The 24,424-nt window shown below is 45.4% G+C and overlaps 1 protein-coding gene across 1 annotated transcript in view; it reads left to right on the top strand.

Moving 5' to 3' along the window:
- Window positions 1–24,424, top strand: part of LOC114586390 (ATP-dependent 6-phosphofructokinase, muscle type) — a 42,918-nt gene that overhangs the window by 2,176 nt on the left and 16,318 nt on the right. Inside the window, exons 2-12 of the mRNA XM_028709781.2 lie at window positions 7,871–7,944; window positions 9,778–9,855; window positions 14,984–15,173; window positions 15,866–16,031; window positions 17,934–17,978; window positions 18,485–18,593; window positions 20,142–20,237; window positions 21,123–21,215; window positions 22,599–22,724; window positions 23,457–23,521; window positions 23,781–23,844. Coding sequence (XP_028565614.1) covers window positions 7,871–7,944; window positions 9,778–9,855; window positions 14,984–15,173; window positions 15,866–16,031; window positions 17,934–17,978; window positions 18,485–18,593; window positions 20,142–20,237; window positions 21,123–21,215; window positions 22,599–22,724; window positions 23,457–23,521; window positions 23,781–23,844 — 1,106 coding nt within the window. The remainder of the gene's footprint in view (window positions 1–7,870; window positions 7,945–9,777; window positions 9,856–14,983; window positions 15,174–15,865; window positions 16,032–17,933; window positions 17,979–18,484; window positions 18,594–20,141; window positions 20,238–21,122; window positions 21,216–22,598; window positions 22,725–23,456; window positions 23,522–23,780; window positions 23,845–24,424) is intronic.

Here is a 24,424-nt window from a genome sequence, read left to right as displayed (position 1 = left end):
CGCACAGAACGCACCTTGTTTTATAGGGGGAGAACAAGAAAAAAAAATTATTGTTGCGTCCTATAGAGCGAAAAATATGGTAGTCTGTTAGGTTTTTCATTTCTAATATGCCATTGCATCCGCCTTGCCAATCCTGCCAATTCTTGTAATCCAAATTCACCCTAGGAGACAACACACCAAGCATTTCTTGAGTCAGAAATCCCCTAGGCCCCCCAACATCTGAAGGACAAATAATAATAATAATAATAATAATAATAATAATAATAATAATAATTTATATCCTGCCCTCCCCAGCCAAAGCTGGGCTCAGAGCGGCTAACAACAGTAGAATGTTAGAACATTCTAAAACCATTTCATTATAAAATCAGTTCAAATCAGATTAATGGCAACCATTGGGCTAGAGTTCTGTGAGGATTGCCAAAGGAGGGGGTCAGGCTGTGCCCTGGCCAAAGGCCTGGTGGAACAGCTCTGTCTTGCAGGCCCTGCCCTGCGGAAAGATGTCAAGTCCCGCAGGGCCCTGGTCTCTTGTGACAGAGCATTCCACCAGATCGGGGCCATAGCCGAAAAAGCCCTGGCTCTGGTTGAGGCCAGCCTAACCTCTCTGTGGCCTGGGACCTCCAATATGTTTTTGTTTGAAGACCGTAAGGTCCTCCGTGGGACATACCAGGAGAGGCAGTCCCGTAGGTACGAGGGTCCTAGGCCGTATAGGGCTTTAAAGGTTAAAACCAGCACCATAAACCTGACCCTGTACTCCACCGGGAGCCAGTGCAGCTGGTATAGCACTGGGTGAATGTGATCCCACAGCGAGGACCCTGTAAGGAGTCTTGCTGTGGCATTCTGCACCCGCTGGAGTTTCTGGGTCAGTCTCAAGGGCAGGCCGACGTAGAGCGAGTTACAATAATCCAGTCTGGAGGTGACCGTTGCGTGGATCACAGTGGCTAGGTCAGGGCGAGAGAGGTAAGGAGCCAACTGCTTAGCTTGGCGGAGATGAAAAAATGCCGCCTTTGTTATAGCTGCAATCTGTGCCTCCATGGAAAGGGAGGTGTCAATTACACCCAAACTCTTAACGGACGGTGCTGGCACTAATTGCGCCCCCGCAGGAGATGGTAGTTGCCCCCCCAATCCCATATCGTCCCAACCCAGCCAAAGGACCTCTGTCTTCGAAGGATTTAACTTCAACCGGCTCCCACGTAACCATCCAGCCACAGCTTCCAAACATCTGATCAGTGTGTCTGGGGCTGAGTCAGGATGGCCATCCATCAACAGATAGAGTTGGGTGTCTTCAGCATACTGATGGCAGCCCAACCCAAAACTCTGGGCAAGGGGGTGCATAAAGATGTTGAAAAGCATTGGGGAGAGTATCGCACCCTGCGGCAATCCACACACCAAGGAGTGGCGCGACGACAGCTCCCCCCCAAGTGCCACCCTCTGTCCCTGACCAGAGAGAACGAGCACAGCCATTGAAGAACTGTGCCCTGGATCCCTACATCGGCGAGGCGGTGGTCCAGGAAGGGCCCTGCACTGTGTAGTAGTCGATAACTTGCAGGCAACCATTGACCTAATTTCAATGCAGCTATCTGGAAATTGCGAGTGGAAATGTATCCATCCATTTCTGGCTCTAGTGCTGCCCTCCAGGTATCTAATCTATGGCCCTCCAGATGTTGTTGGCCTCCAACTCCCATCTTCCCTGATCATTGGGCATGCTGGCTGGGGCTGATGGGTTATGAGAAATGAGTCCAAGAAGATAGAAAGGCTGTATAATGCTACCACATCAGCTGTGCAGCCTGGGGATAGATGCAGGAGTGAGCCATGACATACATCCCTTTGACCTTCCTTAAAACCATCACCTCTTTTGCATAGTTCTTGCAGCCTTGTTGGGCTCTGCTTCCACATATGCCTTAAGGGAAGAGCAGCATATAGGGTGCCCCTTCACATACTGTTGACTCACATCAGCCCCAATCAGCATAGCCAATGGTCAGTGATGATGGGAGTTGTAGTCCATCAACATCTGGAAGGCACCACATTGGCCACCATTTCTTACCACCATGAGACTAAGATTTCTCAAAGCTTTTGTTGTGTCCATTAACCAAGTATGGCCTATCTACAGGGCAAATGTGAGCATCTGTCTCAGATACTAGCACCAAACTAGTAATTTTGTCACCTATCATTTGAAGCTAGATGTGCCCATGCTTTGATCTGTTAGATGTTAAGCTGTACCTCTGGGTTACATCAGCAGTTATTGTTCGACATCTGTCTAAACTGCAAAAGCCCTTCATAAAACACCACAACTGTGTAGAATATCTAATAATAATAATAATAATAAATTTAAATATTCCCCGACCAAAGCCAGGCTCAGGGCAGCTAACATCAATAAAATTTCAGTAAAAACATAATAAGGAAAAAAAATAAAATACAGGTTAAAATGCAATTTAAAATGCAGCCTCATTTTAAAAGTCAAAACCATAAGGGGAGGGAAACATGAGGGTCAGACTGAGTCCAAACCAAAGGCCAGGCAGAACAGCTCTGTCTTGCAGGCCCTGTGGAAAGATGTCAAGTCCCGCAGGGCCCTAGTCTCTTGTGACAGAGCGTTCCACCAAGTTGGGGCCAGTACTGAAAAGGCCCTGGCCCCAGTTGAGACCAACCTAACCACCTTGTGACTTGGAACCTCCAGAATGTTGTCATTTGTGGACCTTAAGGTCCACCGCGCGACATACCAGTAAAGTTGTACTACAGGTACATACGTCCATAGTTGGGATTTCCAGGAAACCAGCCAAGGATTAGGTTTCTTCTCCATATTGTGCTCCTGTCCACAACCATACATACTTAACTGCTGCGTGCATGGGCAGTGGGTTTGTGATGTAGTATAGCCCTTGTGAAGTCATGTTGCCAGGCCATGTTATTGTGACAACGCACTTTGCAAAAAGCCTCTCAAGTTATCACATCAGATCAACAACAGCAGTTAATCTGATGTGAACACACACACCCTGCCGCCTCTTGCATATTAGTAGTAGCTCTTCCACCACCACCACAAAGTCACAACAGAATGCCAACACCACATCACAAAGTAGTATGAGAGTAAGTCCTAGCCTGGGTCACACTGAGTGATTTAGTAACAGTGGGTGGAATTCAACATGGTGCTCCAACTAATCTTTTGCCCGTACAGTGGTACCTCAGGTTACATACGCTTCAGGTTACATACGCTTCAGGTTACAGACTCCGCTAACCCAGAAATAGTGCTTCTGGGTGTGCGAAGCCTGGAGAGCGCGAGGGGTCGGTGCGCACCGACCCCTCTCGCTCTCCAGGCTTCAGCGAAAGCCTGCATTCGCCCCATAGGACGCACACACATTTCCCCTTCATTTTTGGAGGGGAAAAAGTGCGTCCTATAGGGCGAAAAATACGGTATATATCGCCTTATACCCAGATATATATAGAAGACAGTTCGGAAACTGCAGCTGGTGCAGAATTCAGCGACCAGGCTGCTCACCGAAGCAAGACGTTTTGAAAATATTACACCGATCCTGGTCCGACTGCGCTGGCCACCAATGAGTTTCCGGGCCCAAATCAAAGTGCTGGATTTGACCTATAAAGCCTTAAATGGCTCAGGACCACAATACCTCAAGGACCACCTCTTTCCATATGAACCTACCCAGACCCTTAGATTATCTTCCGAGGCTCTTCTTTGTGTGCCTTCTCCACAAGAGATCTGGAGGGTGGCAAAACGAGAGCGCTGCTTTCCCCCACCACCAGCCTCCAAACCAGGTCGGGGAGCAGCGCAGAGGTGGCGCGTCACCTTCCCGCTGCCCCCCGAGCTTGTGGGGCTGGCGGTGGGTGGAAGCGTTGCAGCCTTACCCCCACCTTCATACAGCCGTCGTAGCCTCTGCAGGGCAGCGGGGTGAAGGCACCCCGCTGCCCTGCGGAGGCTTTGCGCAGCTAACCCCAAGCTAGAACAGCGAGACGGAGCGCTGCGCAGCCTGCATTCGCTCTATAGGATGCACACACATTTCCCCTTAATTTTTGGAGGGGAATAAGTGCGTCCTATAGAGCGAAAAATACGGTAATGCAAGAATGTTACATTAAGACCAATCTTAAAAATCTACTATGGATAAGTAAAAAAAAGGAGAAGAGGACATTTTGCAGAGGGGCATCCTATGTTATAAACATACGTTTAGAAATCTTGGACCAATATAACCAGTGTTTATTATCCAAGGCCTTCCTATTGGCTTCTCTATTAGAAGGCGAATGTTTCACTTTTTGAAAAGGCAATTTGGACATTTTCAGATATAGACAGAAAGTAAGATGAAAATCTATTAGGACTGGAAGAGTGTGCAGACCATTGAACAAGTAGAAGCTAACTTTAAGACGGAACCACCTTGATATCAGCATTTGGAAATAGGTCCTTTTTCAATAGGCTGATGAGAAGTCAAGAGATTTGGAGAGACGAGACTGAGTCTGAAACTAGAAACTAGCACTAGAGACTAACAAGACACGGCATTTCTCAAAGATTATCTAAAACACAGGAAAATAGCACATAACTACAGGATGAAATAGGGACGCGGGTGGCGCTGTGGGTAAAACCTCAGTGCCTAGGACTTGCTGATCGCATGGTCGGCGGTTCGAATCCCCGCGGCGGGGTGCGCTCCCGTCGTTCGGTCCCAGCGCCTGCCAACCTAGCAGTTCGAAAGCACCCCTAAGTGCAAGTAGATAAATAGGGACCGCTTACTGGCGGGAAGGTAAACGGCGTTCCGTGTGCTGCACTGGCTCGCCAGATACAGCTTTATCACGCTGGCCACGTGACCCGGAAGTGTCTGCGGACAGCGCTGGCTCCCGGCCTATAGAGTGAGATGAGCGCACAACCCTAGAGTCTGGCAAGACTGGCCCGAACGGGCAGGGCTACCTTTACCTTTACCTTTACAGGATGAAATAAAATAAAGATAGAAGCATAGAAATTCCAAGGGATGCATGGCGATTTCTGTTTCAAAAGGGTCAAAAAGCACTTCACTGATGAAATATTTTTCATCTGTGCTGGCAAATGGGCAATTACACCACAGCAACAATAATCTATGCTGAAAGAGAATTGAGTGTAACAGATCCAGGGCAAAATCATTTGTTGCTGTTAAGGATTTAACCCACATGGAGAAAGAGGATATGGTTTTAGATCAATATTGATATATGTTTATTATAAATGTTTATAGGTATGTGTGTTTTTGAATGTGACCGAGTAGGTAATGAGGTATATGTACTTGTGCATAATAATAATCATAATATGAAGAAAGGTTTAAAAGCATTGGGGGTTTGGCATCCACCTTAGCCTTCTTGTAGCCCAAGTTTTCCTCAGCTGCATCCATGATCACAGCTTATCTGTGAAGCTGTCACATGATTTAGAGAGGATTTGGGGGGGGGTATGCACTGGTATTGAATTACAGTCCCTCTCCTGGTGTGGTATATTTTGGAGCCAGCAAGCACAGTGGCCTGGCAGAGGGGGTACCTCAGGAACTTGTTTTAAATGTCAGCGGGTCAAAAATAAAATGTGCAAATCATCTGAGGGTAGGATCATGGGAGACTTGTGAGTCTGGGTCAACAATACTGACCTGAGGCAGTAAGAAACAACACGTACACCAAGAAGGCTGAGAGACAGCAGAGTGGGTTTAAGGGTCAGATGATGCTATAATAAAGGCTCCACATCACACACTTACCACACTTATTTATACAATTTATACATTTATACAAATGCATTTCTAGACAGTCCACTTGCAAAAATCAGGGCAGCATACAACAGCATGAAAACATTTAAAAGCAACACGAAGCAATCATTAAAATCACTGTCTGCTCAAGGGAGATTTTAAGCAACGGCATAGGCCTCTTCAGGAGATCACCAGTACCTCTATGTGGGCAGCACAGATATATGAGGAAACACAACAATTGTACATCAGTGTTGTAGGCTGGTTATAAATTGAATGTCACAGCAGCATCAAGGCCAGGAAAACAAGGCAGAGCTCTATAGAAATAGAGGCACCCCCATCTAGGGATGTTTTGTTGTTGTTGTTTAGTCGTTTAGTCGTGTCCGACTCTTCATGACCCCATGTACCAGAGCACGCCAGGCACTCCTGTCTTCCACTGCCTCCCGCAGTTTGGTCAGACTCATGCTGGTAGCTTTGAGAACACTGTCCAACCATCTCGTCCTCTGTCATCCCCTTCGCCTTGTGCCCTCCATCTTTCCCAACATCAGGGTCTTTTCCAGGGAGTCTTCTCTTCTCATGAGGTGGCCAAAGTTTGGGAGCCTCAGCTTCAGGATCTGTCCTTCCAGTGAGCACTCAGGGCTGATTTCCTTCAGAATGGAGAGGTTTGATCTTCTTGCAGTCCATGGGACTCTCAAGAGTCTCCTCCAGCACCATAATTCAAAAGCATCAATTCTTCGGCGATCAGCCTTCTTTATGGTCCAGCTCTCACTTCCATACATCACTACTGGGAAAACCATGGCTTTAACTATACGGACCTTTGTTGGCAAGGTGATGTCTCTGCTTTTTATTTATTTTTATATACATACATACATACATACATACATACATACATACCCTGCCTATCTGGCTGAATTTCCCCAGCCACTCTGGGCCGCTCCCAATCGAATATTAAAAACACAATACAACATTAAACATTAAAAACTTCCCTAAAAAGCTTATTCCCTAAAAATAAGCAGCAATGCACTCTAAAATATACCATCAAACAAATAATATAGCTGAAAACAACAGAGAAGCTTAGAACAATCGTTAACGAAACTTACAATGTCTGGGCATATAACTAAGTATTAATCTGGTGCCAAACCTTGAGCAATGTGGGTGCTTGTCATACTTGTGAGGAGATTAGAGCTGTGAGACACTAGTCTTTTCTGTTTCCTTTATATTCTGAATCCCGTAAGCCCCCAGTGGGTCTTCTTAATCTTCCCATGGCTTCTCCTGTGATTCAGTAAGAACTAGATATGGTTGGAACAGAATCAGATTCCCTTCAATGTCTCTGATTGTAAAGTAGAAGACAGAGCCCCCTAGAATCTCCTTGGGTTTCATCTCAGATAAGTATGTAATTTATTTAAAAAATTGTCCAGTAGCACCTTAGAGACCAACTAAGTTTGTTCTGGGTATAAGCTTTTGTGTGCATGACTTCTTCAGATACGGTATCTGCATACGAAATGCATGCACACGAAAGCTTGTACCCAGAACAAACTTAGTTGGTCTCTAAGGTGCTACTGGACAATTTTTTATTTATTTCAACTGCGTCAGACCAACATGGCTACCTACCTGAATATGTAATGTATTGTTGTTTATACAATACATTAGCAAAGTGTAAAGGTAAAGGTAAAGGTACCCCTGCCCGTACGGGCCAGTCGTGACCGACTCTAGGGTTGCGCGCTCATCTCGCTCAAGAGGCCGGGAGCCGGCACCGTCCGAAGACACTTCCGGGTCACGTGGCCAGCGTGACGAAACTGCAACTGGCGAGCCAGCACCAGTGCCGCACACGGAAACGCTGTTTACCTTCCCGCTATAAAGCGGTACCTATTTATCTACTTGCACTTAGGGGTGCTTTCGAACTGCTAGGTGGGCAGGAGCTGGGACCGAACGACGGGAGCTCACCCTGCCGCGGGGATTCAAACCGCCGACCTTGCGATCAGCAAGTCCTAGGCACTGAGGTTTTACCCACAGTGCCACCTGCGTCCCTTAGCAAAGTGTAGTGCCCTCAAAAATGGTGTTGAACTACAACTCCCATCAGCCCCTGCCAGGCATGACAAGAGCTGTGGTCCATTGTCTACCTCTGCAATGCTGTCATCCAGTTTGCTTGTGGACCGGCATTGTGACCTCTCTTCTCCCTTCTCTCTGAACAGGTATGAATGCTGCTGTCCGGGCAGTGGTCAGAGTGGGAATATACACCGGGGCCAAAGTGTACTTTGTTCATGAGGTAGGTCAATTTGCTGCCTTTCTTTACTTGAGTAGGAATTGTATCTAAGGCCTGGTCGACTCATGGAGCAGAATGAGGTGTAATATCCTGAGATAGCATATCCAGCATGAAAATAGGGACATTCCATTCTAAAGCATAAAGGGACCCCTGACCATTAGGTCCAGTCGTGGCCAACTCTGGGGTTGCGGCGCTCATCTCGCTTTGTTGGCCGAGGGAGCCGGCGTACAGCTTCCGGGTCATGTGGCCAGCATGACTAAGCCGCTTCTGGCGAACCAGAGCAGCGCACGGAAACGCCATTTACCTTCCCACCAGAGCAGTACCTATTTACCTACTTGCACTTTGACGTGCTTTCGAACCGCTAGGTTGGCAGGAGCAGAGACCGAGCAACGGCAGCTCACCTCATCGCGGGGATTCGAACCGCCAACCTTCTGATCCGCAAATCCTAGGCTCTGTGGTTTAACCCACAGCACCACCCACGTCCCATTCTAAAGCATAGAATGTCTCTGTTTTCTAGAGTGGGCTGCACCACTTGAAGCCTCAGGGGGCTGCAGTTTAACCATTTTTGAACTTGCACTTGTGTAAAATTCCTGCAAGCTAAACGCACGCGCGCACACACCAGAGAGGAACGTTCAAGCTCCATCTCTTCCCACCTGTACTAGGTTTCCACTTACTCACAGTGAGCTTTTTCTGCTGGAGAGTATTCACAAATACGATGCTCCATCTTCAGACCCAAATGGTATAGTCCATTCTTCCACCTCATTTCCACCTCATCCTACTGCAAATGGGTTTATTATTTTGTTAACTATGCTGCTGATTGCTGCTGCTAGATCAAACAGGACTATTAGAGTTGCCATAGGTTGCATAGCAGTGGTAATACCAGATCAGCTACCCTGGTGCCCGACAGACCCTATGCAAGGAGCGTCTCCACTCCCATCGTTCTACCCAGACACTGAGGTCCAGCGCCGAGGGCCTGTATAAAGTGGGATATCAAATCCAAACTCTTCTTCTTCCTTCTGGCGGTTCCCTCACTGCAAGAAGCCAAGTTACAGGGAACCAGGCAGAGGGCCTTCTCGGTAGTGGCACCTGCCCTGTGGAACGCCCTCCCACCAGATGTCAAAGAGAACAACAACTACCAGATTTTTAGAAGACATCTGAAGGCAGCCTTGTTTAGGGAAGCTTTTAATGTTTGATGTATTACCGTATTTTAAAATTTTGTTGGAAGCCGCCCAGAGTGGCTGGGGAAGCCCAGCCAGATGGGTGGGGTATAAATAATAAATTATATTATTATTATTATTATTATTATTATTATTATTATTATTATTATTATTATTTGTTTGTTGAGGTGCTTCCTGTTCAGTGTTGCTACAGTGGCTAAAGGAGCTGGAAATATCCTGAGGTCAAACAATGCACCAGCCTGGCAATGTCCTTGAACTGCATCTTGTCCTTAACGTTCCTTCTTCAGTATACACTGGTACCTCAGGTTAAGTAGTTAATTCGTTCCGGAGGTCCGTTCTTAACCTGAAAGTGTTCTTAACCTAAAGCACCACTTTAGCTAATGGGGCCTCCTGCTGCTGCCGCGCCGCCAGAGCACAATGTCTGTTCTCATCCTGAAGCAAAGTTCTTAACCTGAGGTAATATTTCTGGGTTATCGGAGTCTGTAGCCTGAAGCTTATGTAACCTGAAGTGTATGTAACCCAAGGTACCACTGTAGTTTGCTGTAGCAGCAGCTCACAGCTATGGTGTCTCTATCTTCTTGAGTTAACCAGCTCTAGAGGAGATGGAGGCTCAAAAAGGCTTCTCTTTTTAAATAATCTCTTCTGACCTTTGTTTCAGGGCTACCAAGGGCTTGTGGACGGTGGTGACAATATTAAGGAAGCAACATGGGAAAGTGTGTCCATGATGCTGCAACTGGTAAGCCCTTGGAATGTGTCCCTCAGGGGCTTCAGAGCTGTCCTCCTTACCCTAGGTGTCACTAGTGCGAAGATTTCAGGGTTTTATGATACTACAGAACCACCTGGTGCCCCCCTGATGCTTTCAACCGTTTATTTATTTCACAAAATGTATATACTGCTTTGTTTAAAAAAGCAAAGATGGAAATCTTCCAAGTGGATTTTAGAAAAAGAATAAAACAATGAATTATCAGTAGAAAAAGAACAATTAAAAACAGTTACTTAAAACATTCCCACCCCCAAAAAAATTTAAAATCAGTGTTAAGCTAAAGACTAGATTAAAACACATGTCAACATTCTACATATCTCGGTAAAAGGTAAAGGGACCCCTGACCATTAGGTCCAGTCATGGCCGACTCTGGGGTTGCAGCGCTCATCTCGCTTTATTGGCCAAGGGAGCCGGCGTACAGCTTCCGGGTCATGTGGCCAACATGACTAAGCCGAACCAGAGCAGCGCACGGAAACACCGTTTACCTTTCCGCTGGAGCGGTACCTATTTATCTATTTGCACTGTGACGTGCTTTCAAACTGCTAGGCTGGCAGGAGCAGGGACCGAGCAACGGGAGCTCACCCCGTCATGGGGATTCAAACTGCCAACCTTCAGATCGGCAAGTCCTAGGCTCTGTGGATTAACCCACAGCACCACCTGCGTCCCTGCATATCTGGGTAGGCTTGCCTAAACCAGAAAGTTTTTAGCAAGTGCCAAAAAGAATGAATGGGACCATAGTGTGGGTGCTGCCACACTAAGTGATCAATTGCTTACAAATGAAGAATGAGTATTATGTGGTAACAATAACTCCCTTCATCTCTGACTATTGACTATGCTGGCTGAAGTTGGTGGGAAATGTAGTTCAAAACACCTGGAGGGCACTAGGTTGGGGAAATGTTATGTACTGAGTTGAATAGGATCCAAAATGCAGCAGTCTGATTGGTCCTAGAATAATAGGATTCAGAATGCAGCAGTCTGATTGGTCCACAGGAGCCACCCAATCAAGATCCAGGTGGAAGTGAATCCCAACCTGATTGGCCTACAGGAGAATCCCGGAATTAGCCAATCACGTGGGGCCCATTGTGTAAATAATGTATATAAAGCAGACATTCTGGGGGAACTTCCATTCCTCCTCACCACTATGAGCTGAATAAAGAGCATGAAATCCACTCTCGACTCCGAGTATATTTCAGGAAAGCTGCTATAGAATTAGGGCATGGTTTGCATTTCATTGGGTTGGATCCAGACATGCTCAGCCAAGTTCTACTTGCACTGGTGAAAGTGGGCAGGGTGGTGGGTTGTTGTTTTGTTATTCCTTCTTTGGCCCTGCAGTCCCCTGTGCCTCCATCAAATCTGCCCCAGGGGCGTTTATTTGACAGGGGCATAAGGTTTACTTTATTTTATTTATGGACACTATACATGACATAATCCCCAGTGGGATTTTAATTTTAACCTTGTAAAAATATCTTAAACCTCTGGAAATATCGAAGTGGTCAGTCCAGTGTTATTTTATATATATATATAAAATGGTTATTCTTTTCCCCTTTGAGAAGTTCCTTTGCTCCTTCTCCAGTTTGAGGAAAGTCACTGGCTGGTTGAGTGAGGGGCTCCCGTCACGAGGAAAATTATTGTAACATCTTGACCTTTTCGCCAGTTGGGGTCACTGGCAAAGTCGTCCATCTTAAGTGTAATGATATCGCCATAGCTGGGGTCACAATGAATGCCTGAGACCCAAAATAACTCGAAACCCGAGCTGACCTTTGCTTGCAGCCATACTTGCATGAGTCGGGGCTTTTTTGAATTTCATAAACAAGAATTGCAGAGGATTCTGGTCTGGCCACAACTCTCTCTAGGCATCCAGACTGTAGAGATAGAGGATGACATGTAGCAAACATGTATTATCCCTCCCAGTGTATCTCTTTTTTGTAGAAAAAGAAGTGTCAGAACCCACCATGAATAACTCCCTTGTTCTCTCATAATGGCAATGGCGCCCACCTGAGAGGTGCCAGAACTGAGTTCTGGCTGAAAAAATGCCCTGATCTCTCCTCACAAACCCTTTACACATAACGGTTAATTGGGGGAAATTCTCAACCACTGCTTTACAAAGCACTTCAAACTGTTGCAGCTAATGGATTTTGGTGATGGTGAAGATGCTTTGATCTTTGTAGTGAGGAGGATTTATTTGGTGGGCAGAGAGGTGTAGCATTTTGGAGCCCTCTCTCTCCTGAATCAGGAGATCAGGCCGGCCATTTTCCTCAAAAGAATGAACCTGAGAATTAGAGATCATAGCTTTTCCGGGCATCGCCTCTTTTTGGAGTACCTTGGGAACTGTAGTTGAGTGGAGTGGGACTTGGGATCTGTTTACCTCAATAAATAATCTCCAGGGCAAGCCCAGCCATGAAGCAAAGTGAAGCAGCCACCTCAAATGACAGATGGGGTGTCAGGGAGAGAGTAATGGAGCCAGGTCTATGTCTCCTAAGCTATCCTGTTTCCCTGATAGTATTGGATGCTATGCTGTTGTTAACCAGTTACCCTCTCTCAACCTAACCTACTTCACAGGTTTGTTGTGAGGATAAAATGGGAAAAGGGGGAGTGTTAAGTTTTGGGTGAACATATCTGATGGCACAGCGATTCTTCAAACAGCTCTTGTTTATTCAGAGGCCAGAACAGAACTGACTGAAGGGCTCAGTCAGCCTGCTTATATAGAGCTCCAGTACAACGTTACTGTAGCAACTTTCTAAAACTATCCAATCACTGAACGTCACTTTCGATCCTTCATTTGCATAAAAACTGTCCAATCACTGAACGTCACTTTCGATCCTTCATTTGCATAACTATCTACAGTATCCCCCTGCTGACCCAGGGTGAGAACTTCAGTACATAACAGGGAGAATGATGTTTGCTGCCTTGACATCTTTGGCAGGAGAGAGAGGATGAACTTTTGCTTGCTCTTCTGGAAAGATGTCCAGCAGTGCTCCATGTGGATCAACTTATTTTTAATACATATTTTTATATATTAAAGTTATACACGATTCTGCAAAATACAGTGTTATCAAATAGGATCTGATGGCAATATGCATAGTCCATGTAGAATTGTAGAGAGTTGGAAGGGACCCAAGGGTCATCTAGTCCAACCCCTTGCAATGCAGGAATCTCAGCTACAGCATCCATGACAGATGGCTATCCAGCCTCTGCTTAAAAACCTCCAAGGAAGGAGAGTCAACAGCCTCCCAAAGGAGGTTCCACTGTCAAACAGCTCTCACTGTTGGAAAGTACCGTATTTTTCGCTCCATAAGACACACCTTTTTCTTCCTAAAAAGTAAGGGGAAATGTCTGTGGAGCAAATGTGTGGTCCCTGGAGCCGAATTGCCCAGGGGCAAAAAGCAGATCATGCTCTTTTTTTTGAAAGAGGGAAGTGGGTGTTGAAACAAAGCTGCTGATCATTTGCCAATCGGTTGGAGAGATAAGGGACACTAGAGATAAAGGAGGCTGCCTGGGAGTGGGGAGGTAAAGACAGCAAACTTGCAAAGGGGGGGGGGGGACAGGAAGACTAAAGCAATAAGGAGAGAAATTAGAAGAAAAGGAGGAGCAAAAAACTTCTCCAGCTAAGGAAAAGGCACTAAGGCAAAAAAGAGGGAAGGGAGTGTTGAAAGGAAACAGCTAATCGGTGGGATTGGAAGAGAAATAAGGGATGCTAGCGGAGGCTGCCTGGGAGGGAGAAGGTAAAAGCCCATGGATCCTCAGGATTTTTACATTGGGTCACCCCAAATTCACCATCAGATCACATAGCATGTCCATGGCTACAGCCTGCACCAAAAAAATCACGCACCCACTGTTGCGTGGGTCTGCAATGGTGCAAAAATGTGGTTACAAAGCATGGATCCACATGGATCGTCAGGATTTTTGCATTGGGTCACCCCAAATTCACCATCAGATCACATGTCTGTGGCCACAGCATGAACCACAAAAATCATACATCCACGGTTTCATTCAGAATATTTTTTTTCTTGTTTTCCTCCTCCTAAAACTAGGTGCGTCTTATGGTCAGGTGTGTCTTATGGAGCAAAAAATATGGTACTTCCTGAGGTTTAGTCGAAAACTCCTTTCTTGAAATTTGGAACCATTGGTTCGAGTCCTACCCTCCAGACCAGGAGAAAACAAATTTGTTCTCTCTTCCAGGTTGACAGCCCTTGAGATATTTGAAAATGGCTAGCATATCAATAATAGTTCACTGTTGAACAAATACAGACATAAAATAAAACCAAAATAAATAAACCACAGGTATGTGAATGCGTGGAAGGTAGTGACTAAAACTATTTATCCCCGTTGTTCCCAACGTGGGGCACATGCCCCACAGGGGTGCAATTTGATTTTGACGGGGGCAATTCGAGAATGAGTTAGACCAAGTTCATGGCTTTTTAGGCTTCTTCCACATGAATAGGAGTTCATTTTTTGATTAATAAGAATTATATGTCACAGGATTTTAGAGATTCTTAGGTGGGGCATGGCCAAAAACAAGATTGGGAACCACTGATTTATACCATAGACACAATGGTTAAACAAGGCAAGGTTGCAAAATATGGACCCTTTTCTACCAATAGAAAGTAATTAAAGTATTCAAAAGTATTTGTTCATGGGCCGAGGGGGATTCCCCCCCCCTCATCTGAAGCAGCTTTCTTGTCATGGTACCTGTTATGTACTGAAGTTTTCACCCTGGGCCAGCAGGGGGATACTGTAGATAGTTTTCACTCAGGTCCACATATGCAAATAAGGGATGGAAAGTGACGTTCAGTGATTGGATAGTTACAGAAAGTGGTTACTGTTGCGTTGTAGTGGAGCTCTATATAAGCAGGCTGGCTGAACCCTTCAGTTCAGTTCTGTTCTGGCCTGTGAATAAACAAGAGCTGTTTGAATAATCGCTGTGTCATCTGATATGTTCACCCACAACTTAACAGTAGCTATGACCTAAGGTATTTTTCCCTCCCTTGATTTCTTCTTCTTCCAGATTTGCTTGAGGGACTCCTCTTGATCATAGCAGCACCTAAGTTAGGTGGCCATAATGTTGTCTTCCAGCTCTCACCTGGTTTGTCCCCTCACCTAGGGTGGCACTGTCATCGGGAGTGCCAGGTGTATGGACTTCCGTGCGCGCGAAGGACGCCTGAAGGCTGCTCGCAACCTGGTGAAGAGAGGAATCACAAACTTGTGCGTGATCGGGGGAGACGGCAGCTTGACTGGAGCAGATACCTTCCGAGCGGAGTGGACCAGTTTGCTGCAGGAGCTGGTTAAGACAGGTATTGCCAAGGAGGGCACTTAAAAACTGAATGCTGCAGTGAGGGGGGAAAGTATTTGATCCCCTGCTAAATTTCCCCGTTTGCCCTCTGACAAAGAAATGACCAGTCCATAATTTTAATGGTAGGTTTATTATAGCTGTGAGAGACAGAATAACAAGAGGAAAAAACCCCAGAAACCCAGAAGAGAAAAGTCAGAGATTGATGTGCATTATAATGAGTGAAATAAGTATTTGATCCCCTATCAACCAGCCAGATGTCAGGCTACCTGGTATCTTCGCTGTATGTAACAAGCTGAGATTAGAAGCACCTGCTGTAAGGTCCCAGCTCATTACATTACCTGTACAAAAGACACCTGTCAACAGAAGCAATCAATCCACCATGACCAAGACCAAAGAGCTGTCCAAGGATGTCATTAAAATTATGGACTGGTCATTTCTTCGTCAGAGGGCAAATGGGCAAATTTAGCAGGGGATCAAAAAAAATTTCCCCTCACGGTAAGTCCCTGTGCTGGTGAGAGTTGGACTCCAACAATATTTGGAGAACCTCATCTTAGCCCCCCTTGCTCTGACCTGCAGGATAAAAGGAGAATATGCAGAACGTTTGCTTTCTTTTTGCTAGATTTAGGCTAAGAGTGAACTTTCAGGGATGGTGTAATTATATCATATGCTGGTATTCCATTGGTTCTTTGCCAGGTGGCATCACGGCAGAAGAAGCCAGCAAGTCTAGTTACCTAAACATTGTTGGCATGGTTGGATCTATTGATAACGACTTTTGTGGCACTGACATGACCATTGGCACGGACTCCGCTCTCCACAGGATAATGGAAATAGTGGATGCTATCACCACCACTGCTCAGAGGTGAGACTTGTAGGCATTGTGCCTTTGATTTCTACAGTTTCTGAATGGCACCATGAGAATCTCTTTCTGCAGCTAAAAAAAAAAGAGAAGAAAACAAAGTCCTAGCCCTTAAGACTAGGCTTGAAAGTGTATATAGACGGCAGTTGCGGAGCAATCGCAGAAGCTCTTTGCCCTTCCTCATGCAGGAGCATATAAAATGGGAAAGAATACATTTGCAAATACAGGCAAAATTTGACTCTATTTGCCTACTCTCTGTTGTAGAATTTTTTAAAAATACAGTCATACCTCGGGTTGAAGTTGCTTCAGGTTGAGCGCTTTCGGGTTGCGCTCCGTGGCGCCCCGGAAGTAATGGAACGGGTTAATTCCGGGTTTTGCCGCTTGTGCATGCGCAGACGGTCAAAATGACGTCACGCCCATGCGCGGAAGTGGCGAATCGTGACTTGCAGACGCGTGGACGCTGGTTGCGTTTGCTTCAGGATGCAAATGGGGCTCCGGAACGGATCCCGTTCGTATCCACAGGTACCACTGTATTTTCTTGTTCTCTCTCTCTCTCTCTCTCTCTCTCTCACACACACACACACACACACACACACACACACACACAAAACCTACCTTTATCTATTTAAGATAAATATACAGTGGTACCTCGGGTTAAGTACTTAATTCGTTCCGGAGGTCTGTTCTTAACCTGAAACTGTTCTTAACCTGAAGTGCCACTTTAGCTAATGGGGCCTCCTGCTGCTGCTGCGCCGTGGGAGCATGATTTCTGTTCTCATCAAACAGAAAGTTCTTAACCCGAGGTAATATTTCTGTGTTAGCGGAGTCTGTAACCTGAAGCGTATGTAACCTGAAGCGTATGTAACCCGAGGTACCACTGTATAAACTAAACAAGCTATAGCTTAGGGCCCCGCGTGGCGCCCCCAAAAAAATTTCAATGGAAAAAACCCTGGATGTACATTTCCAAAATGTAAGATAAAAAACAAATAAAATAAAACCTACATACAGCAACAGTGTTTTGTGTTGTGTAGGCTCATATTTGTTATGTGCAAATTGCTTTAGATACCTATTAGGTCCATAAATTACCACATAGCCTATATTCAACACAAAAAACAGCGACAATTTGTTGTTGACAAAGGATAGCTGGACATATAAAGGGACCCATTACATTCAGTAGCTTAGGGCCTCATCAAACATAAATCCGGCCCTGGTCCCACCCTCCTTGGGGGGCGTGTCCCATGTGCCCAACCTGAGTGGCAGTAGCATACACTCCACCACTGCTTATACATGTTTTAATGAGGTACCGTATTTTTTGCTCTATAAGACTCACTTTTTCCCTCCTAAAAAGTAAGGGGAAATGTGTGTGCGTCTTATGGAGCGAATGCAGGCTGCGCAGCTATCCCAGAAGCCAGAACAGCAAGAGGGATTGCTGCTTTCACTGCGCAGCGATCCCTCTTGCTGTTCTGGCTTCTGAGATTCAGAATATTTTTCCCCTTGTTTTCCTCCTCCAAAAACTAGGTGCATCTTGTGGTCTGGTGCGTCTTATAGAGAGAAAAATACGGTATTTTGAGGACCTTTTTGATAACAGTTGAAGTGACCTGGGACTCTCTTTTTTTCTGAGAAGTGCCTGTGCAATCCCTTGTCTTTCTAATTATGTGAGAATCTGTGTTTATCTTTTTTTGTTTTTGATTACTTTTTAGTATTAAAAAGAAAACAACAACAAAAAAGTTAAACATTCGCAGTTAGAAAGCTAGTGCCAAGATGTGGAATGATGAGCAAACGGCACAAGCTGAAGCTATCCCTAATTTTTCCCTACATAGAAAACTCAAATCTTTTCTGGAATGTTTAAAACATTTCTTTAAAAAAATATACTCACAATGCTTTATTATTTGTTTTGCCTTGCAGTCACCAGAGGACATTTGTGCTGGAGGTCATGGGTCGTCACTGCGGGTAGGAATTCCTATTCTTATTTCTCTCAAATGTCACGTTTTAAAATGCATTTTGATCCTTTAAAAAAAAATATGGCGGTGCAAAAATCAGTGAAGTGAATGATCTGAAGCAGACATACGCAACCTTTGGCCCTCCAGAAGTTTTGGCCTACAACTCCCATGATCCCTAGCTAAAAGGACCAGTGGTCAGGGATGATGGGAATTGTAGTCCAAAACATCTGGAGGGCCTATGTCTGATCCGAAGGCTGATTACATTCTGATCCACACACTAGCCCATGAAGTGTGGATCCCATTGGTACTGGAATTCAGAAAGATCAAATTTCTCCAGTCTTGAGTACAGCCTGGGTTTCCCCAGAGAGAGGATGATATGAATCAGTCTCCAATCAGACCTAAGTAACCTTTAGGAAAGCTCCTTCCCTGCTTGGATTTTTCAAGCACTATTGCTAGCTTAAAATCTTGCACCAAATCAATAATGGCTCATTGTTTGGCTTTTATCTCTTTCTCTAGTTACCTAGCCCTTGTAACAGCCTTAGCAAGTGGTGCAGACTGGGTTTTCATTCCAGAATCTCCACCAGAGGACGACTGGGAGGATCACTTGTGCAGAAGGCTAACTGAGGTAATAATAATAATCTTTATTGCGGTCCAATAACCCATAAGGTAAAGGGACCCCTGACCATTAGGTCCAGTCGTGACCGACTCTGGGGTTGCGGCGCTCATCTCGCTTTATTGGCCGAGGGAGCCGGCATACAGCTTCTGGGTCATGTGGCCAGCATGACTAAACCGCTTCTGGCAAACCAGAGCAGCGCACGGAAACGCTGTTTACCTTCCCGCCGGAACGGTACCTATTTATCTACTTGCACTTTGGTGTGCTTTCAAACTGCTAGGTTGGCAGGAGCAGGGACCGAGAAATGGGAGCTCACCCCGTCACGGGGATTTGAACCGCCGACCTTCTGATCGGCAAGTCCTAGGCTCTGTGGTTTAACCCACAGCGCCACCCACGTCCCCCAATGACCCATAACATGGATTATAAATAAAATACAGATTCATACAGACAACCCCCCCAGGGAAGGGAGACCGAAGCATTATTCGTTTAGTTGTGGGTATGTTGATCTTTGATTCCTATGACTACTAAAAGAAACTTTGCCACGGCCACTGTGATATCATTGGACTTGTCGTCTAGAAGATATTTGGTATAGTAGGCTTCAGATTGACCCGGCCGATTTGCCAATAGTGGTTTAATCAATAGTTCCCTAGCTTGATCATATTGTCTGCAATGCAATAAAATATGCCTCATGCTGCCAGTATTCTGAGAGCATACACAGATCCTATTTTGATAAAGGATATCTCTCAGTCTGCCGTTTAACACTTCTGATGGGAATACATTTACTTTGGCTTTGGTGAAAAGACGCTGATATGTTGGTACAGACAAATTTCTAAGATACACAGGTGTCTGAAACTTGAACCCATAGTGAATTCCTACTGCTAATGGGCCACAGCTAACATGAGATTGAGATTGGAGATCACTATGTGAATATGTCCCAGAGCGTTTGCCTCAGAGATTCAAGGGCGATATCATACCCAGATGGTACAGGAGAGAAGGTGGCATACCAGTCGAAGTGGCTTTTCTAACCATAATTTTCATCCATGAGCTGGTAAACTCCTTGTTGTTTAGCTATGGAAGTAACCACTTCCCTAGGCCAAAGACTGAGATTTTGAGCCAGTATCTCAGGGCTGTAATATGCTGTAATATGTTGATGCTGTGATACTGGCTGGAGAATGTTTAAAAAAGCAAATCAGTTGAAGTATTTGGAGTCAGTGAAAGAAATCTGCACCAAAACAATGGGACACCCTCACAGGTCCTAAGCCACCTCAAAGGCCTGGTGAGCTGGAGAAGCTAGACAAACCTAGGGTAGCCTGAGTTTCACAGTCAGGCCCTCTCTAGGCTGCACAAAACTCCAGCCTTGATTAAGGATATGGCAGCAGCAACTGAGCAGAGAACAGTACCATGATTGATGGCACTGAAAGCTGTAGAGAGGTCCAGGGGAATCACCAAGGTTGGGTTCCCGGCAGCCTTTCTTGGCTGTCCAAGGCAGTTTCTGTCTCCAAACCAGGCCTGGAACATGGTTTAAAGTGGATCTCTCTCTCCTTCTTTTCTTCTCCACAGACAAGAACCCGAGGCTCAAGGCTGAACATCATTATTGTGGCTGAAGGAGCTATTGACAAGCACGGCAAGCCGATCACCTCAGAAGACATTAAAAGTGTGGGTGATGCAATCCTGTTTCTGCTCGGAGCGTCTGTGTCAATGTCCTTTGGCCTAACATTGAGATTGAGTTGAAATACTCGCTGGGAGGCAGAATGACTGTCTCACCAGAGTGGTGCATGCTCTAGTTATCTCCCGCTTGGACTACAGCAATGCACTCTACGTGGGGCTACCTTTGAAGGTGACCCGGAAACTCCAATTAATCCAGAATGCGGCAGCTAGACTGGTGACTGGGAGTGGCCGCCGGGACCACATAACACCGGTCCTGAGAGATCTGCATTGGCTCCCAGTACATTTCCGAGCACAATTCAAAGTGTTGGTGCTGACCTTTAAAGCCCTAAACGGCCTCGGTCCAGTATACCTGAAGGAGCATCTCCACCCCCATCGTTCAGCCCGGACACTGAGATCCAGCACCAAGGGCCTTCTGGCGGTTCCCTCATTGCGAGAAGTGAGGTTACAGGGAACCAGACAGAGGGCCTTCTCGGTAGTGGCACCCGCCCTGTGGAACGCCCTCTCAGCAGATGTCAAGGCAATAAACAACTATTTTACTTATTAAAAACAACTGAAGGCAGCCCCGTTTAGGGAAGTTTTTAATATTTAATGCTGTACTGTTTTTAACACTTGATTGGGAGCCGCCCAGAGTGGCTGGGGAGACTCAGCCAGATGGGCGGGGTATAAATAATAAATTATTATTATTATTATTATTATTATTATTATTATTATTATTATTATTATTATTATCCTGCACAGATAAAAAGGGCAGGTTTGTACAACCAAAGGACTCAAAGAGTAACAAAAGCCTGGTTCGTCCTCTGTTGTCCAGTGAACATTTTTAACTTTGAAGGGATAATGTCATTTTTTTTTGCACCTCTCTTCTCTCTGCAGCTGGTTGTGAAACGCCTGGGCTACGACACAAGAGTCACCATCCTTGGACATGTTCAGCGTGGTGGGACCCCCTCTGCCTTTGATCGCATCCTGGTAAAAAGCAATGCAGTTTTGTTTCTGATGCTTCATATAGATGACACGCCTGTAAACAATACAGTGGTACCTCAGGTTACAGACGCTTCAGGTTACAGACTCCGCTAACCCAGAAATAGTACCTCGGGTTAAGAACTTTGCTTCAGGATGAGAACAGAAATCGTGCTCTGGCGTCGCGGCAGCAGCAAAAGGCTCCATTAGCTAAAGTGGTGCTTCAGGTTAAGATCAGTTTCAGGTTAAGAACGGACCTCCGGAACGAATTAAGTTCTTAACCTGAGGTACTACTGTACAGTGGTATCTCGGTTTACATACGCTTCAGGTTACAGACTCCGCTAACCCAGAAGTATTACCTCAGGTTAAGAACTTTGCTTCAGGATGACAACAGAAATCGCATGACGGCAGCGTGGCGGCAACAGGAGGCCCCATTAGCTAAAGTGGTACCTCAGGTTAAGAACAGTTTCAGGTTAAGAACGGACCTCTGGAACGAATTAAGTTCGTAACCAGAGGTGCCACTGTATTGCATATTGGAGTGAGAGAGACATATTGCATATTGGAGAGACATTTCTAAAGGTGTAGTCCAGGTGTGGGGAACCTTTGGTCCTCCAGATGTTGCCGAACTACAGTTCCCATAATCCCTGGCCGTTGGCCCTGCTTGCTGGGGCTGATGGGAGTTGCAGTTCAGCAACGCCTGGCGGCCCCAAGGTTCCCCGCACACTTGATGCAGTCCCGCTGCCTCTAGATTGTTAACTTCTCTGGAATTAATTGCCTGCCAGTGGGGAATGTTACACTTCTGTAGAAGGGCAAAGGGTCTCGTGACAGACTAGTTGAGGTATGAGCTTTCTTGGACTAGAGCCCATTGTGTCACGTTGTAAACTGTGTAGACAAAAGGCCACAAAATGCAGTCTCTCGCATTTTTCGGCAAAGTTTGGCATGATAAGAGCACTCGGTGACCATTCACACAGCAGGAGGTAATTAGTTGGCCTTTGGTGAAGATTTAACGTTTTCATCCCCCAAAAAGTTTTTGATCTGAGTTTCTACTGAAATGAGGCTGCATTTTAATGTTGTATTTTAATCTTGTTTTTAAGTTGTAATTTAATCAATTGTTTTATACATGGTGTTAGCTGTCCTGAGCCCGGTCTTGGCTGGGAAGGGCGGGGTATAAATAAAAGTATTTATTATTATTATTATTATTATTATTATTATTACAAATTACTTATCACTCCCTCTAATAATGAACTCAGGTGGCAAGTGTTGGAGCCAGATTGGAGCCAAAATCAGGCCTCTGTAAAACAAGAGGGAAGTATTGACATGCTCAGGTGTTTGCAGAAATACAAAAAGCCCCAACCCTTTAAAAAAATCATTTTTCTGTTCTCCATCTTGCAGGGAAGCAGGATGGGTGTGGAAGCTGTTATGGCGCTACTGGAGGGAACTCCTGATACTCCAGCATGTGTTGTCAGCCTCTCTGGTAACCAAGCTGTCCGTCTTCCTCTCATGGAGTGCGTCCAAGTAGTAAGTATTGTTTGCTGGCATGTGGGTTTATGGGGCTGGGACAAGAAAATGCACCTCTTTATCCCAGCCTTCAACAGTTAAGGTACAGTGGTACCTCGCAAGACGAATGCCTCGCAAGACAAAAAACTCGCAAGACGAACAGGTTTTTTTGTTTTTTGAGCTGCTTCGCAAGACGATTTTCCCTATGGGCTTGCTTCGCAAGACGGAAACGTCTTGCAAGTTTGTTTCCTTTTTCTTAACACCGTTAATACAGTTGCGACTTGACTTCAAGGAGCAACTCATAGCATGCGGTGTGGTAGCCTTTTTTGAGGTTTTTGAAGACTTTGGTGATTTTTGAAGCTTTTCCAAAACTTTTCCGAAACCGTGCTTCGCAAGACGAAAAAAATCGCAAGACAAAAAAACTCGCGGAACGAATTAATTTTGTCTTGCGAGGCACCACTGTATTTTGTTTTGCTGGACCCCCACCACATTTGCTGAATGTATGTTGTTCTGTTTCATTTGAAATAGTTGTTTTCATAGGGGTATATTATATTGTTGTTACCGCTCCTGGGGCCTTATGGGCAGGTAAGAAATCAAAGACTTATAATTTGGCATAAAATTTGGACTGTTTGATTGCATTATCATTTGGAATGTATTTAAGGTGGATTAATTGGATTGTTAAAACGGAAAATTTAATAAATATTATTATAAAAAATAAAAAATAAATTTGTCACTATCGTCTTCCTTCAACAGACTAAAGATGTCACAACAGCAATGAATGAGGGACGGTTTGATGAAGCTCTTAAACTTAGGGGAAGGTAAGTTGGAGCTACAATGTGAACAAGGCCTTCCGGGGCCTCTGTGAAATTTATTTTTTATTCTTAGGAAGGGGAAGTGGCCGTAGCTCAGTGACAGAGTATCTGGTTTGCATGCAGAAGGTCCTGGATTCAGTCCTTCGCATCTCCAGGAAGGGCTGGGAAGGATTTCCTGCCATTCCCAGTCAGCGTAGACAGTCTTGAACTAGCCTAGGTTAGAAGGCTGCTTCCTTTGCTCCTAATAATTTGATTCACCCTGCAGGAGTTTCCAAAACAACTGGAATGTTTACAAGATTTTGGCCCACGTTCGCCCACCCTCTGCAAAGGTAAGGGGGGCGGGGAAGGGGCATACAGTGGGAGAGAAGGCATAGCTCAGTGGTATGCTTTGTGTGTGTAAGTCCCATGTTTGATCCCTGGCATCTCTAAATAAAAGGATTCATGTAGCAGGCGATGGGAGACACCCTTCTCTGTCTGAGACCGTGAAGACCTGACCTTCTACGAGGCCGCTTCCTTTGTTTTGGTATAGGCAGGTCTGCATAGCCTGTTGAGAACTGCTTAGACAGGCCGTTGTTGTTATGTACTGAAGTTCTCACCCTGGGCCAGCAGGGGGATACTGTAGATAGTTATGCAAATAAGGGGCCGAAAGTGACGTTCAGTGATTGGATAGTTTTAGAAAATTGTTACAGTTACGTTGTACTGGAGCCCTATATAAGCAGGCTGGCTGAACCCTTCAGTTCAGTTCTGTTCTGGCCTGTGAATAAACAAGAGCTGTTTGAAGAATCACTGTGTCGTCTGATATGTTCACCCACAACAGTTGTAACATGAGCTATCTTTCTTTTTAACCAGTTTGTATTTGTTTATTGGTGTTTTTCTGCTGATTTTATTCTCATGAGCCTGAAAGACCTA

This window comes from Podarcis muralis, chromosome 2 (assembly GCF_964188315.1).
Source record: "Podarcis muralis chromosome 2, rPodMur119.hap1.1, whole genome shotgun sequence".
NCBI classification, from domain to species: domain Eukaryota; kingdom Metazoa; phylum Chordata; class Lepidosauria; order Squamata; family Lacertidae; genus Podarcis; species Podarcis muralis.
This window is presented reverse-complemented; position numbering and strand designations above follow the sequence as displayed.